Below are 15296 nucleotides of genomic sequence, written 5' to 3' on the forward strand. Positions count from 1 at the left end.
TATTGTTTTGTTTTATTTTGTTTTGAGGTGGGCCAGAAATATGGATTTTTGTAATGCGAAATCTCCCAAATGTCTAAGTAACTAATTTAAAAATGGAAAACACCAGGATCGAAGAAAGCATGACCCCTGACTGAAATTGGCCCATGGGTGGCCTGCAGGTGTTTGCTAGACTAAATTGTGTGATGAAAGAAAACCAGTCCCTGCAAGGTGGGCTTGCCTTGTGTGATTCTTCAGGCAAACAGTTTCAGGTCATGTTGGGTGTAAAGAATGAACTAGAATTACCACTTTTTTTCAAATTCTAGAAGCTCCCTGCCACCACCTGGCCCTCCCTCCCCACCCCCCAATGTATGGAGTTAGGGAAGACTGAGCAGTGAGCTCACCTTAACTCTTTGTTTGAGGGCAGGGGCATATCTTAGTGAAGCGTAGGGTGGGGAAATCAGAAAGAAGGTTTTCAAGGAAACTTCCACAACATGACTGGAGAAAGACAAGGGGGAGAAAAAGAGAAGGACACAGACCCATGTGCTAGAGCGCCATACCCCTGAGGGACTTTATTGGGGTCACTGCACCCTCTCCCCACCAACCACCGCCCCTCTATGTGGCATTATACAGTTGAAAGAGTTAGTTATACAAAGTCACAACTCCCGGCCCGACTGCCCCATGCCATCCATCTCACCTGGAAACAGAGCTGCACAAACTTCCATCACAGCTTCCCTGTGTGCTTGAGGTGGGCAAGGCTGGTCAGGAGGTACCTGTGAAGGGTCAGTAGCCACCAGCTTTGTCACGGTATAGCCTGAATAGGGACTCCAGAGGCAGCAGACCTCCATTCAGTGAAGCATTGGGTGGAACCACCTGTGGTTTCAGGCAGCTGCTGAGCTAGGCATGGACTGTCAAGTACTCCCCATGTCCTGAGATAAACATTAGGCTCAATCCTCTGATGCCCCTCCTCTCTAAGGAGGCAAGGCACAGTCCAGTAGGAGAAAGATCAGTGAGGGGACTCCTGTACCTGACTTCAGTAAGGTTCTAATTTTTTTTGGATAAAATACTTTCCAAATGCAAGGAGGCACATCTCTTAAGTCCTGAGCACTCCGCTTACCTACGCCCCACAAGAATTGTTTATCCAGTGTAAGGGAAATGAACCAAGACCTCCGGGTCCAAGATTACTGCACCTGGTCCTCTGGGAAAAGTGAGGAGACTGCTTACAGCCCCCAGCTCATGGGGTGTCAGGTCAGTGTGTTTAAGCCGAGGGTTTGGGTTCTGCTCGGCAGGTGTGGCATGAGCTCCCTGAAATAAGAAAAGCCTTTTAGGTATAAAGTTGGCTCCTACTTAACTCAAGTCATCCCTGTCAAAATGCCATTCTAGGGAACTTCCAACCCATTTGGCTTCTTTGACAGCTGTTACATCTTTTCTGCACAGAGCCAGGGGAAGGCAATGTGGATACTGCCAGAAGTCCAACTTTTTCCTGGGCTTTCCCATGTCTCCTGGGCCCCATTCCCCACACCTCCTTTTCTGCATTCTCACTTCCTCTGTCAATCTTTCTGCTTGGAATTCTTCCTTCCTCAGTGTTCCTCCCCTTCTGACTCCTTACTCATGTGCAGACCCTCCGTTTGAGTACCCTCCAGATTCCTGCCAACTTTCTCTCCCCCTGCCCCTTGCTCTGGACCTCTTCTAAGCTACTTTGAGACCCCCTCTACTCAAGGCATTCTGATTGTTTTCCTCTAAGCCCCAAGATCTCACTCTCTCTCTGTTATTCTCTACTCCCTCCTAGTTGGGTGCCTCTCTCTCTTAGGCCATCCCTCCTCCAGGGAGCCTCTTCCTAAGCAGTCACCTCCCCTTCTCCCTCCCTCTACAGCCCATCTCTAGTTCCTTCTCCTCCCCCCTCTCTAGACCAGACCAGCTAAGTCCTATTCCATTTTTAGATGACTGATTATGATACTAGCTGAACTTTATTCACAGCCTGCATTTACAGCTGTCCCTTCCTTTCATGCCCCATCCACCAAACACACCCAATCTTTTCAACATGACAAAGTCCTTACACACAGCATGTCATGTCCACATAAATTTGTATTTTCAAAAAAAAAAAAAAAAAAAACAACAGTTATGCTGGCAAAGATGTTGAATTAACAGGGACCCTTAAGCTTTCAATACACTGAAAAGCAACATTGTTTTGCACGTCTACAAAGTATACATTTGTTCTCACAAATGTGGCAAAGTTTACCCTAACAGTTAGGACTTTTTCACCAAATCATAGACATAGATATGGAAATCATCATCAAACTTGATGAAATACACAGAGGGTTTGGCTTCCACTTGGTGAATGACCATGCCAATCCGTTTGGAGCCATCTTCTTTGGTATATTCCACATGTTTACCTATCAGGCCATCTACAACTCCTCCTGTCTCCCTCTCTGCTGGAGGAGACTCACTGGACTCTGGCATGATACGGAGGTCTCCTTCTTTATAATCATCTAGAAGCTGGTACATGTATAAGACAGGATCTTTCTCATAGGTAATATAAAACCAGGCTTTCATGATAGGTGCTTGGGCTAAGACCATTCCCCTCCATTCATCCTTAGAACCATGCTCACCCTCAAACATATGTTCCACAGCTTTACCAATTATGGTGTTTGCAAGGTTGGCATCACCGACCTGAGATGATGCCACCCTATCGGAAAGAATTTTAAGAGACAAAACTCTTTCATCTCTGTGAAGTTCCAGTCCATAGACACAGTCAATTCCATCATATTTCACCAGATAAAGAGAGGGATTTATAGGCACCTGATCCAGAACGGTTCCTTTCCACTGGGTGATGGGCTCATCACCTTCCTTCCATCCATGTGAAATTCTGCAGCCCACGATGTTCCTGCGGGACTGGGATGAAGGTCTGCCTCTCTGCTTCTTTTGGGAGGTTTTTTTCTTCGTCATGTTTGTGGACCCAGTAGCCCGTCCCGAAGCTGCCCTGGTTTGTTGCCCTTCGGCCTCCTGTGTGTTGGGGGTCTTCATGCCTGCAGGGGGAGGAGAGAAGATAAGAGAGAAACATTCAGTATGCCATAAGGTGAAGTTCTCCCAACGGCGACGTGTCTCTGTACCCTGCGTCAGAACCTAAATTTTCCCCCATGAGCCTGGCAGCAGTGCTGGAAATCCTGGCTGTGTGCCTGCAAGTGCTCTCCCTCCTAGGTTCCTTTAGACTGCGGGAAAGGGCGGCAGCGGCAGTGGTGCTGGCCAGGGTTAGGAACTCTGCAGGAGGGGGCGGGCTACCTCCTTGTTCAGAGCCCACTGCCTCCACCACCCGTCCCTGGCGCCCACTCTCAATGCCCTGCAAAGCGCCTATCTATTCCTTCACCGCCTTGATCCGCACGCACTCACTGTCCTCCCGCCCTGGATACCCCAGCCTGCTGCCCATACGCCCCTTGTCTACCCACAATCGCTTTCTGACATCCGGTACCCTCACTCCTCCAGGCTCACCTTCATTTCTTGCCTGGCTCCTAACGCCACCCCCTTTTCCTATTTCCCATCGCACTCCCCTCCCCAGCCTCACCCAGCTCCCGCCTCCACCCCCTATCTCCAGCAGGAGCCCAGCCCATCCCCCCTCCCCATCCTGGAGCCCACCAATGGCCCTGCCCTAGCTGGCGTCCGCCGCCCCGGGTCGCGGGCCTCACGTGCCCAAATCGGACACCTCGCTGCTGCCTCCGCGGTGAGCCTGTGTCGAAGGAGGATCAGCAGGCGACGAGCCGGGTGCTTGCACGGGCTGGGAGGGGTGGATCTGTAGGCGGGGAGCGCGTCTAGGAGGGCTGTGGGGTAGGCGAGGAGGATGGCGGCGGTATCCCCAGCTCTGAGCTTCGCGGGCCCTCCGCCTCCCGGTCGGCGGCGGCTGCCCCTCTGCCACATCGGGCTCCCACCAGCCGCTGCCGCCGCCGCAGTCTCCTCCCTCTTGCCGTAGCGCAGCTTCCTGCCAGGAGAGAGGCCTCCCCTTCCTGCCAAACACTGCTTGCCCACCCCCTTCCCCCAGCTCTTAAGCCCACCACCTTGTGCCTGGAAGTTGCTCTGGGTCTCAAGTTCCTGCCCCTTTCCGAAAGAAGGAGTAGGGGAGTCCTCAACTTTCTGCCCTTCCCCCATTGCCCCTTGTCTTTCTTCCTCCCCTGATCTGGACTATTTAGTTTTGTTCTTACCTCCAGTTTCACCCTCTCAGTCCCCCTGCCTCCTCTGACCTGCCCCATCTGGTATCTTCTTCCAGGAATTAGTCTTTTCTTAATCCTAGAGCCCTTATTGTAGTTAATCTTTATACAAAATATGCCTTTTTAAATAATTTACAAGGATTTGTGATGGGAAGAGAGAAGTGTGATAGTGCTCAGTCTGCCATCTTGACACAATCTCTGTGTAATTTTTTTCTGACTGCTCTTTCCTGGACTTTACTTCTTAGAAAGTTTTCTCCCTTTTTCTTTTATTTCTTTTTTTCTATTACTGTATTGCAATTTTTTTGCACGATTTTAACACTGTGTACATTTCAGAAAATTGATATGAAGAAAATAATCAAATGCAGTTCATTCCAGCTCCCATTCACCAGGGCTCACAGAAAAATCTTAATAGTCATTTTTTTGGCCATTTTTCTGTGCTCTTACAAAACTGGGATAATTTCATATATGCAATTTCACGTCCTGCTCTTTCCATAAGGTGTAAACATTCTCTCAAGACATTAGTTATTTTTGAAACCATTATTTCTCCTGTACATTCGACAAAGATTTATTGAGCCCTTATTACATGTCTAGTCATCATTCCATAAAACTCAGTTTTACAGTAACCACAAGTTAACTTTTCTCTCATTACTGTACATTTAGTCTAATGTTTCCACCATAACTAGTAATGTGATCTACTAATCAGAAAGGAGAGCTTTGGAAAACATAACTTTAGAAAACAATAATTAGGTAAATTGATCATTTTACAATTCAGTTAGGAAAGAACGGGTATTCTTTAAGGGATGCTGGAATAATTGTTTAAATATTTGGGGAAATTTACAGTAAATTTATTCCCATATCAATATTTCATTTTACATCTTAAATGAAGCAAAATAAAACATTAGAAAATGCAAATGAACAATCCAAAGAGCAGTAAACAATATGAATGGTTAATAGTCAAGTGAATAGTTACTGAATCAGGTGATGTGCTGAATGTTAACAGAATAAGCTGAAAACAATAAAATAATTCCTAAAAGGGAAAATAAAATGGATAAAAATCTTGACTCAACAATCAAAGTATGAGAGAACATTAACATATTGTCACTGAGCATGAGAAAAGAGTTTCACATTTAGTGCTTATGCAAATTAGGATGCTATGTCATATATAACCCTTGGAATCTCTGTAACCAGCCTGTGAGCAAAACTAGCATTGTGAAGATAGCAAAGGGGGAATGGGAATACCCAGGGCCCTTTGATCATTTCATTTAGCTGCTAATCATACCCATTTCTGGAGTCCTACTTCGGGCTTGAAGTTATGAGATAGAAAACTTTTTTTGTAGTTAAAGCAATTTGAGTCTGTGCTTACTATTACTTGAAATTCAAGGTTATCTTAAATTGCAAAGTATTTGCTTAATAAATGTATGTGTAATAGCAAGCTTGATGTAAGGTTAAGAATAACTAAAATTTGAAGATAGAAGTTAAATTAAAAATTAGGAAATTACTAACATCTAACTTAACTGTATTTGTTGAGCGATTTTTAATGAAATTTATTTACCTATGTAAATGATAATGTATACAATTTACAAATGCAAATTAGAAATTTATATACATATCAGTATATCCTGCTTTTAAAATAATTTGAAAACTTTTTCCAACAAAAGCAAAACAATTGAAAAAATAATTTTTAACGGTTATTTTTAGTAAACTCAACTTTTAACTTTAACTTGATGTTTTAACTAGCTGCTATTTATTAATATGTCACTGACATTTTTTTTCCTTTGCATCATTTGGCATAAATAATGAGTTGGATAACTACTGTAGAATTAAATATATGTTGTTTTAATTCACAAAGCACAAAATACACACAAGGGCATGGAGGACAAAATGTAAAGATAGTCAAGGACAGCCAATAGGCACACATAGGCCACTTCTCATGATATGACTTCAGGAATAAGCAATGGATTGAAAGTGTTCCAATCAGAGCCACCTATTTGCTATGGTTTTTTAACACTGATCTTGTATACATTTTGTATATTTTCCATTAACTCAATATCAGTGTTGCTCATGGAATATCCAAGAAAACTCAATGAGAGTAATTCTAAAAATAAGATTTTGTCATACAGTTGAGCTTTGGAGGATCACAAACCTTTGTAACAGGTAAGATTTTTTTTTTTTCACCTCCCACCACACCAGGGATCAATTTCCTCCCCCTTGGGGGCAATATTATCCTAGTTGAGAATGCATTATCTAGGGATTACAGGGTAAAACAAGAAGATTGGATTGGATATCAACTGTAATAGGAAGCCTTTGGAGAGTTTTAAGGAGGACAGTGATATAATCTCATTTATATTTTTAAAAGATCACTGGCTATTATATGAAGAACTGAAAGAAAGACAAGGAGACCTTAGCTCTCCATACACAATTTAATCAGGGGTAAGAACTTCTTTTCTATAATTTTTAATTACTGAGACGATGCCCTTTTCCCTCCATGCTGTCAAAGTATCAGGTCATGTGTTTACTGCTTTTTTCAGTTCTCTGTTCATTGTTGGACCCTGGGTATTTTCCTCACAATCTTTAAAGCTCAGCTATACATTGAAAAGGTGATCTGTCATATTTTAGCTAACATTTTAAAATGATTTTAATGATAAGAGTATTCCTCTATCCACATTTTAGTCTCTTTTAAGCCAGTGGGTTAATTAGGCACTCCTGTGGACAACCAGTGGTGCAGTTCTCTCCCTTCATGATGGAGACAGGATGATTATAGTAGAGTCAGAGAAGTCATACCCATACTTTGTGAGGGCCCTCCTTCAATATCTGCTGTTAGTTCTTTAATTAGTTAGGCAATTCACAGTTTACCTCAGAAGTCTCTCAAATTGATCTTTAAAAGGACATTAAAGTCACACAGAAAATATTAATCCCCTAAACCATAACCCATTGAAAATTATGTTCAGTATGTTCTACAACATATTAACTGCACAAAGTAAAGAAATTATGGGCAAAATGGGTGAAATGTACAAACTTCCAGTTATAAAATAAATAAGTCATGGGGATGTAATATGCACCAAGGTGACTATAGTTAATGTACTACATTGCATATTTAAAAGCTGCTAAAAGAATAGATCTTAAAAGTTCTCATCACAACAAAAAAAATTTTTGTAACTATGGTAATCATTTCATAATATATACAAATATCAAATTATTATGTTGTATACCTGAAATTAATACAATGTATCAATAATGTACTTCAATAAGCATTTTTTATTTAAAAAAAGAGACATTTCATTTTGATTCTTCTATCAATGATTATGTATAATAGTTGTCAAATAAGACCCTCATTTCCCTGGCTTCATATCTCCCAATGACTTCTTTAATTGGTGAGATTGCTAAGAGTTGGACAGGTGAGAATTGAGTTGTCTCTTGGATTTATCTCTTTTAGGCAGAAGATGCAATCCAGGGATGGGTGGCTCAGTCAGTTGAGCATTCCACTTTTGATTTTGGTTCAGGTCGTGATCTTATGGTTCCTGAGATTGAGCCCCATGTTGGGCTGTGCACTGACAGCATGGAGCCTGCTAGGGATTCTCTCCCTCTCTCTTTCTACCCATTCCCTGCTCATGTGCTCTCTAAATAAATAAGTAAACTTTAAAAATATTATAGAAGATGCAATAAAATTTATTCTCAAACATACAATAATGTTTGCAGGCTAGGGGCACCTGTTTTTCTATCAGGGAGACTTGCAGTTATCCAGCTTTGCCCGTGAGTAGGTGAAGTATGAGGTAATCCTTGTGGCCTCATAGCTAAGCATGTCCACCAATCCAGCTTTTATCAATTATAAAAGAGATATTTTGAGGTCAATTTGTGTAATTATTGTGCTTGTCCCTCAAATGGTTACAAACTTGCAAAAAGAAAAAAGGTTTTATTTATCAGTATTCTAAAACCTCAACCAAACATTATTTTGAGCTGTGGCACAATTTTAATCTGGAAGGGAAGGAATAACCATGAGGAGTATGCCAGGACATAGCATTAATTCTCTAATATAAATACACTTGAATTTAATTAAAAAAATAAATACAGGAAATTAGTTATTAGGAAATGTATTGTCATCTCTAAGGCAGAAAAGAACTTTTGGTATTCCAAAGTGTTACTTTGCAATTGTCTCCAGGAAGGACATGGGGAAAAGGTTTGGGAAATTCTGACCATATCCCTTTAGTAGTAATGCATGCAAAATCCAAGACTGATTGTGTGATCTCGTCACTAATAACTCATTATACTATACCCACTTCCATTTTAAACTTATACTCAGAAAGAACACTTAGGCTTGGGAAATGGGGAATGGAATATGACATGCACAATGCATTTTGAATCATTCTATGTGAGCATAGGTATCTGTCCTTTACCCAGACACAGGACAAGACCTGTCAAAATCCTGCCTCCTTTTACACCCAATTATGTTAAATCCTGTACTGTTTTAAATTCATGACAAAATCTGGGTACCTGCTGTCCATTACGATGATAGCATCATTTAGTTTTCACTTGGTTCCAATAGAAGAACTAGAAAACATTCTAAGGGGGTAAAGCTGAGAGTAAAAATTTACGTAAGTTTTTGTCCTTAGTTTCTCATTCTCCATGACTTCACTACGTCAGCATCATACAACCAACCCTAGGCAGTAAGAGCCCAAATGCGTCCTTTGTTGTTGTTGTTGTTGTTGTTGTTGTTGTATTGTTTGAGATGTTATTTGGCTCAAAGATATCAGAAAGTCTGGAATTTAGTGTTGTCATTGACCCCTCCTACATTTCCTTCCACAAGATATCTTCTCTAAGGGAAAATCATGAGAGCTATGCTTCAAAATGTACCTAGAATTCAAATCAATTTCATCATACCACTGCTGTCAGATGAATTTAACCCACCATTACCTGTTACTGGAATATGGGAATAGTCCTGAATAAATTCCCTTTTTCCACCCACGTACCCAACAGAGACACTCTCCAAAGTTGCAAGTGATCCTATTAGAATATGAGGGAATCATGCCCTACCTATGCTGAAAATACTCAATGGATCCCCATCAATTTCAGTGTAAAAACCAAATTCCATTCTAGGACTTCCAAGGCTCTAAGCTATCAGCTTCTGCCAGATCCCCATCATTTCTCTCAACTCACTTTCCTGATATTTTCTACCTTACTCTCTCAGCTCCAGCCACGCTGTTATCCTCGGTGTTCCTTGACTATGTCAGGCTTACTCCTGCCCTGCTGTCCCTCTTACCTGGAATGCTCCTTCCCCAGATAGCCACAGGACTGGTCCTGTCACTGCCTTCAGGTCCTTACTCAAAAGTAATGTTCTCAGTGAGCCCTTCCCTGGACTCTATCTATCCAATTTCAGCCTCACACCTGGAATTCCAATTCCCCATCATCCCTTGGTTTATTTTTCCTTTCTTCACACTTACCACTTTGACAATACTTTACATTTCACTTATTGTACCTTGGCTACTGTCTGTCTCCCGCACTAAAATGAAAGCTCCACCAGAGTAAGATTGTTTCATTTATTTTGTTCATTACCATATCACCAGTACCTGAGCCTGAAGACTGCCTGGCACAGAGGCTACCTAAAGTATTGGTGGGATGAAGATAAAGCAAATGAATTAAAAACAACTGGGGGGTGCCTGGGTGGCTGAGTTGGCTAAGTGTCCGACTTCAGCCCAGGTCATGATCCTGCACTTTGTGGGTTCGAGCCCCGTGTTGGGCTCTGTGCTGACAGATCAGAGCCTGGAGCCTACTTCAGATTATGTGTCTCTCTCTCTCTCTCCCCCTCCCCTGCTTGCACTCTGTCTCTCTGTCTCCCAAAAATAAATAAACATTAAAAAATGTAATAAAAAAAAGCAAATGGGGTGAGCTTACACCAAAAGTGGGGCTAGGCAGTTTCCTCTGGGTCTAGCCCCAAAGCTACAAATGCAAATGCCTTCAGGGGACAACTGGGAATTTTATTCCAGTGAGTGAATCAGGCCAGCTGGGGGTATGGCTAGTTTGAGAGAGCATTCAGAGTCTAAAATGGGCAAAGCCCTTCCTCAGACCCAGATGCTTGTATCCTTGTTGGAATGTGGAATGTTAATTCTCAGTTTATTGTTTTGTTTTATTTTGTTTTGAGGTGGGCCAGAAATATGGATTTTTGTAATGCGAAATCTCCCAAATGTCTAAGTAACTAATTTAAAAATGGAAAACACCAGGATCGAAGAAAGCATGACCCCTGACTGAAATTGGCCCATGGGTGGCCTGCAGGTGTTTGCTAGACTAAATTGTGTGATGAAAGAAAACCAGTCCCTGCAAGGTGGGCTTGCCTTGTGTGATTCTTCAGGCAAACAGTTTCAGGTCATGTTGGGTGTAAAGAATGAACTAGAATTACCACTTTTTTTCAAATTCTAGAAGCTCCCTGCCACCACCTGGCCCTCCCTCCCCACCCCCCAATGTATGGAGTTAGGGAAGACTGAGCAGTGAGCTCACCTTAACTCTTTGTTTGAGGGCAGGGGCATATCTTAGTGAAGCGTAGGGTGGGGAAATCAGAAAGAAGGTTTTCAAGGAAACTTCCACAACATGACTGGAGAAAGACAAGGGGGAGAAAAAGAGAAGGACACAGACCCATGTGCTAGAGCGCCATACCCCTGAGGGACTTTATTGGGGTCACTGCACCCTCTCCCCACCAACCACCGCCCCTCTATGTGGCATTATACAGTTGAAAGAGTTAGTTATACAAAGTCACAACTCCCGGCCCGACTGCCCCATGCCATCCATCTCACCTGGAAACAGAGCTGCACAAACTTCCATCACAGCTTCCCTGTGTGCTTGAGGTGGGCAAGGCTGGTCAGGAGGTACCTGTGAAGGGTCAGTAGCCACCAGCTTTGTCACGGTATAGCCTGAATAGGGACTCCAGAGGCAGCAGACCTCCATTCAGTGAAGCATTGGGTGGAACCACCTGTGGTTTCAGGCAGCTGCTGAGCTAGGCATGGACTGTCAAGTACTCCCCATGTCCTGAGATAAACATTAGGCTCAATCCTCTGATGCCCCTCCTCTCTAAGGAGGCAAGGCACAGTCCAGTAGGAGAAAGATCAGTGAGGGGACTCCTGTACCTGACTTCAGTAAGGTTCTAATTTTTTTTGGATAAAATACTTTCCAAATGCAAGGAGGCACATCTCTTAAGTCCTGAGCACTCCGCTTACCTACGCCCCACAAGAATTGTTTATCCAGTGTAAGGGAAATGAACCAAGACCTCCGGGTCCAAGATTACTGCACCTGGTCCTCTGGGAAAAGTGAGGAGACTGCTTACAGCCCCCAGCTCATGGGGTGTCAGGTCAGTGTGTTTAAGCCGAGGGTTTGGGTTCTGCTCGGCAGGTGTGGCATGAGCTCCCTGAAATAAGAAAAGCCTTTTAGGTATAAAGTTGGCTCCTACTTAACTCAAGTCATCCCTGTCAAAATGCCATTCTAGGGAACTTCCAACCCATTTGGCTTCTTTGACAGCTGTTACATCTTTTCTGCACAGAGCCAGGGGAAGGCAATGTGGATACTGCCAGAAGTCCAACTTTTTCCTGGGCTTTCCCATGTCTCCTGGGCCCCATTCCCCACACCTCCTTTTCTGCATTCTCACTTCCTCTGTCAATCTTTCTGCTTGGAATTCTTCCTTCCTCAGTGTTCCTCCCCTTCTGACTCCTTACTCATGTGCAGACCCTCCGTTTGAGTACCCTCCAGATTCCTGCCAACTTTCTCTCCCCCTGCCCCTTGCTCTGGACCTCTTCTAAGCTACTTTGAGACCCCCTCTACTCAAGGCATTCTGATTGTTTTCCTCTAAGCCCCAAGATCTCACTCTCTCTCTGTTATTCTCTACTCCCTCCTAGTTGGGTGCCTCTCTCTCTTAGGCCATCCCTCCTCCAGGGAGCCTCTTCCTAAGCAGTCACCTCCCCTTCTCCCTCCCTCTACAGCCCATCTCTAGTTCCTTCTCCTCCCCCCTCTCTAGACCAGACCAGCTAAGTCCTATTCCATTTTTAGATGACTGATTATGATACTAGCTGAACTTTATTCACAGCCTGCATTTACAGCTGTCCCTTCCTTTCATGCCCCATCCACCAAACACACCCAATCTTTTCAACATGACAAAGTCCTTACACACAGCATGTCATGTCCACATAAATTTGTATTTTCAAAAAAAAAAAAAAAAAAACAACAGTTATGCTGGCAAAGATGTTGAATTAACAGGGACCCTTAAGCTTTCAATACACTGAAAAGCAACATTGTTTTGCACGTCTACAAAGTATACATTTGTTCTCACAAATGTGGCAAAGTTTACCCTAACAGTTAGGACTTTTTCACCAAATCATAGACATAGATATGGAAATCATCATCAAACTTGATGAAATACACAGAGGGTTTGGCTTCCACTTGGTGAATGACCATGCCAATCCGTTTGGAGCCATCTTCTTTGGTATATTCCACATGTTTACCTATCAGGCCATCTACAACTCCTCCTGTCTCCCTCTCTGCTGGAGGAGACTCACTGGACTCTGGCATGATACGGAGGTCTCCTTCTTTATAATCATCTAGAAGCTGGTACATGTATAAGACAGGATCTTTCTCATAGGTAATATAAAACCAGGCTTTCATGATAGGTGCTTGGGCTAAGACCATTCCCCTCCATTCATCCTTAGAACCATGCTCACCCTCAAACATATGTTCCACAGCTTTACCAATTATGGTGTTTGCAAGGTTGGCATCACCGACCTGAGATGATGCCACCCTATCGGAAAGAATTTTAAGAGACAAAACTCTTTCATCTCTGTGAAGTTCCAGTCCATAGACACAGTCAATTCCATCATATTTCACCAGATAAAGAGAGGGATTTATAGGCACCTGATCCAGAACGGTTCCTTTCCACTGGGTGATGGGCTCATCACCTTCCTTCCATCCATGTGAAATTCTGCAGCCCACGATGTTCCTGCGGGACTGGGATGAAGGTCTGCCTCTCTGCTTCTTTTGGGAGGTTTTTTTCTTCGTCATGTTTGTGGACCCAGTAGCCCGTCCCGAAGCTGCCCTGGTTTGTTGCCCTTCGGCCTCCTGTGTGTTGGGGGTCTTCATGCCTGCAGGGGGAGGAGAGAAGATAAGAGAGAAACATTCAGTATGCCATAAGGTGAAGTTCTCCCAACGGCGACGTGTCTCTGTACCCTGCGTCAGAACCTAAATTTTCCCCCATGAGCCTGGCAGCAGTGCTGGAAATCCTGGCTGTGTGCCTGCAAGTGCTCTCCCTCCTAGGTTCCTTTAGACTGCGGGAAAGGGCGGCAGCGGCAGTGGTGCTGGCCAGGGTTAGGAACTCTGCAGGAGGGGGCGGGCTACCTCCTTGTTCAGAGCCCACTGCCTCCACCACCCGTCCCTGGCGCCCACTCTCAATGCCCTGCAAAGCGCCTATCTATTCCTTCACCGCCTTGATCCGCACGCACTCACTGTCCTCCCGCCCTGGATACCCCAGCCTGCTGCCCATACGCCCCTTGTCTACCCACAATCGCTTTCTGACATCCGGTACCCTCACTCCTCCAGGCTCACCTTCATTTCTTGCCTGGCTCCTAACGCCACCCCCTTTTCCTATTTCCCATCGCACTCCCCTCCCCAGCCTCACCCAGCTCCCGCCTCCACCCCCTATCTCCAGCAGGAGCCCAGCCCATCCCCCCTCCCCATCCTGGAGCCCACCAATGGCCCTGCCCTAGCTGGCGTCCGCCGCCCCGGGTCGCGGGCCTCACGTGCCCAAATCGGACACCTCGCTGCTGCCTCCGCGGTGAGCCTGTGTCGAAGGAGGATCAGCAGGCGACGAGCCGGGTGCTTGCACGGGCTGGGAGGGGTGGATCTGTAGGCGGGGAGCGCGTCTAGGAGGGCTGTGGGGTAGGCGAGGAGGATGGCGGCGGTATCCCCAGCTCTGAGCTTCGCGGGCCCTCCGCCTCCCGGTCGGCGGCGGCTGCCCCTCTGCCACATCGGGCTCCCACCAGCCGCTGCCGCTGCCGCAGTCTCCTCCCTCTCTCTGTAAAGGAGTATACTTTCAGTTTCCTGTCGGTAAAGAGGCCTCCCCTTCCTGCTAAATACTAGGCAACCAGCCTTCCTAGTCTATCAACTACTCCTAGGCTGTTCCTCCTCTTTCCAAAAATCAGATCCTTGAGACCTCTAGGTTTGCCTTTCCTCTTCTTGTGTAACCCCACTATCTCAGGCTCTCTAGCTCCACCTCTCATCTCTCCTGCTAGAATTCCTTTTCATTTTTTTCACATATTCTTCACACTTTCTGCATATTCACAAATTCACGAAAAAATACCTTACCCAAAACACACATAGTAGAGAAATCCTTTATATTCCTAGGAAAATTTATGATATGTATATACATGCACATCTTCTCTATGTATTTACAGATAATCATATCTCCAGACATATAATCTGAAGTACACACCTCTGCAATCACATAACATACAGACATAATTCTCCATTTATGCATATCCGCAGAAATTTCCATAATAAGAATTTATCCAAAGCAGGTGTGAGTATCTTAGATTTTGAGATCTGTATTTGGAGAAATAGTGGCTTATTTTAAACCTAGCCAGTTTTTCTCGAATTTGATTACAGTTAGCTATAACCTTATCTAGTTTTGCACAAAGTGTTATTCATTTTGAATCTTGTTTGTATCTGCTTATGTTGTTTATAGATTGTTTCAATATGTCTTATAATTCTGTAAAATATCAATAATGGTATGGTACTATGTCAGGTAAGATGTTATCAGCTACTTGCCCGAGGAAAGAAATCTCAAAACGATTCAAAATAAACATAATTATTGGCCAATTATTTGAAAAATCTGATAAGTATCAGATTAGGCTTACTCTTTGTGCCCAGTCTCATGGGCTGAATTACTTCTCTTCCAAATTAATATGTTTATGTCCTAACAGTACCTGAAAATGTTAATGTATTTGGAGGTAGGGTCTGTACAGCAGTAATTAAGGTGAAATGGTATCACATGGGTGGGCATTAATCCAATGTAACTGGTGTCTTTATAAAAATAGGAGATTAGAACACAGGCACACATGTAAGAAAGACCATGCAAAGACAAGGGAGAACATGGCCATGTGG

At 44.0% G+C, this 15296-nt stretch overlaps 1 protein-coding gene across 6 annotated transcripts; it reads right to left on the minus strand.

The window, feature by feature from the left end:
- Positions 1-2043: 2043 nt before the first annotated feature.
- On the minus strand, positions 2044-14313 carry LOC125159827 (spindlin-2). Of its 6 annotated transcripts, none has more exons than XM_047848494.1 (4): positions 13949-14313; positions 13053-13279; positions 10952-11027; positions 2044-3002 (listed from the first exon to the last, which is right to left on the minus strand). In XM_047848494.1, the coding sequence occupies exons 1-4, from the start codon at positions 14160-14162 to the stop codon at positions 2224-2226; spliced, it is 1296 nt and encodes a 431-aa protein (XP_047704450.1). In that variant the 5' UTR covers positions 14163-14313; the 3' UTR covers positions 2044-2223. The 6 variants fall into 6 exon arrangements, with proteins under 6 accessions (XP_047704450.1, XP_047704452.1, XP_047704453.1 ...); XM_047848496.1 differs by having other exon boundaries at positions 13884-14078; XM_047848497.1 differs by having other exon boundaries at positions 13938-14075.
- Positions 14314-15296: the final 983 nt, after the last annotated feature.

This window comes from Prionailurus viverrinus, unplaced genomic scaffold, assembly GCF_022837055.1.
Source record: "Prionailurus viverrinus isolate Anna unplaced genomic scaffold, UM_Priviv_1.0 scaffold_64, whole genome shotgun sequence".
NCBI lineage: Eukaryota > Metazoa > Chordata > Mammalia > Carnivora > Felidae > Prionailurus > Prionailurus viverrinus.

Coding starts and splice junctions, on each gene's coding strand:
- LOC125159827 (XM_047848494.1), bottom strand. CDS start 14,162: ATGTGGCAGAGGGGCAGCCGCCGCCGACCGGGAGGCGGAGGGCCCGCG. Junction 13,280..13,948: donor CGCGGAGGCAGCAGCGAGGT/GTCCGATTTGGG, acceptor CTCCCCCTGCAG/GCATGAAGACCCCCAACACA. Junction 11,028..13,052: donor AAGGAACCGTTCTGGATCAG/GTGCCTATAAAT, acceptor GACCCTTCACAG/GTACCTCCTGACCAGCCTTG.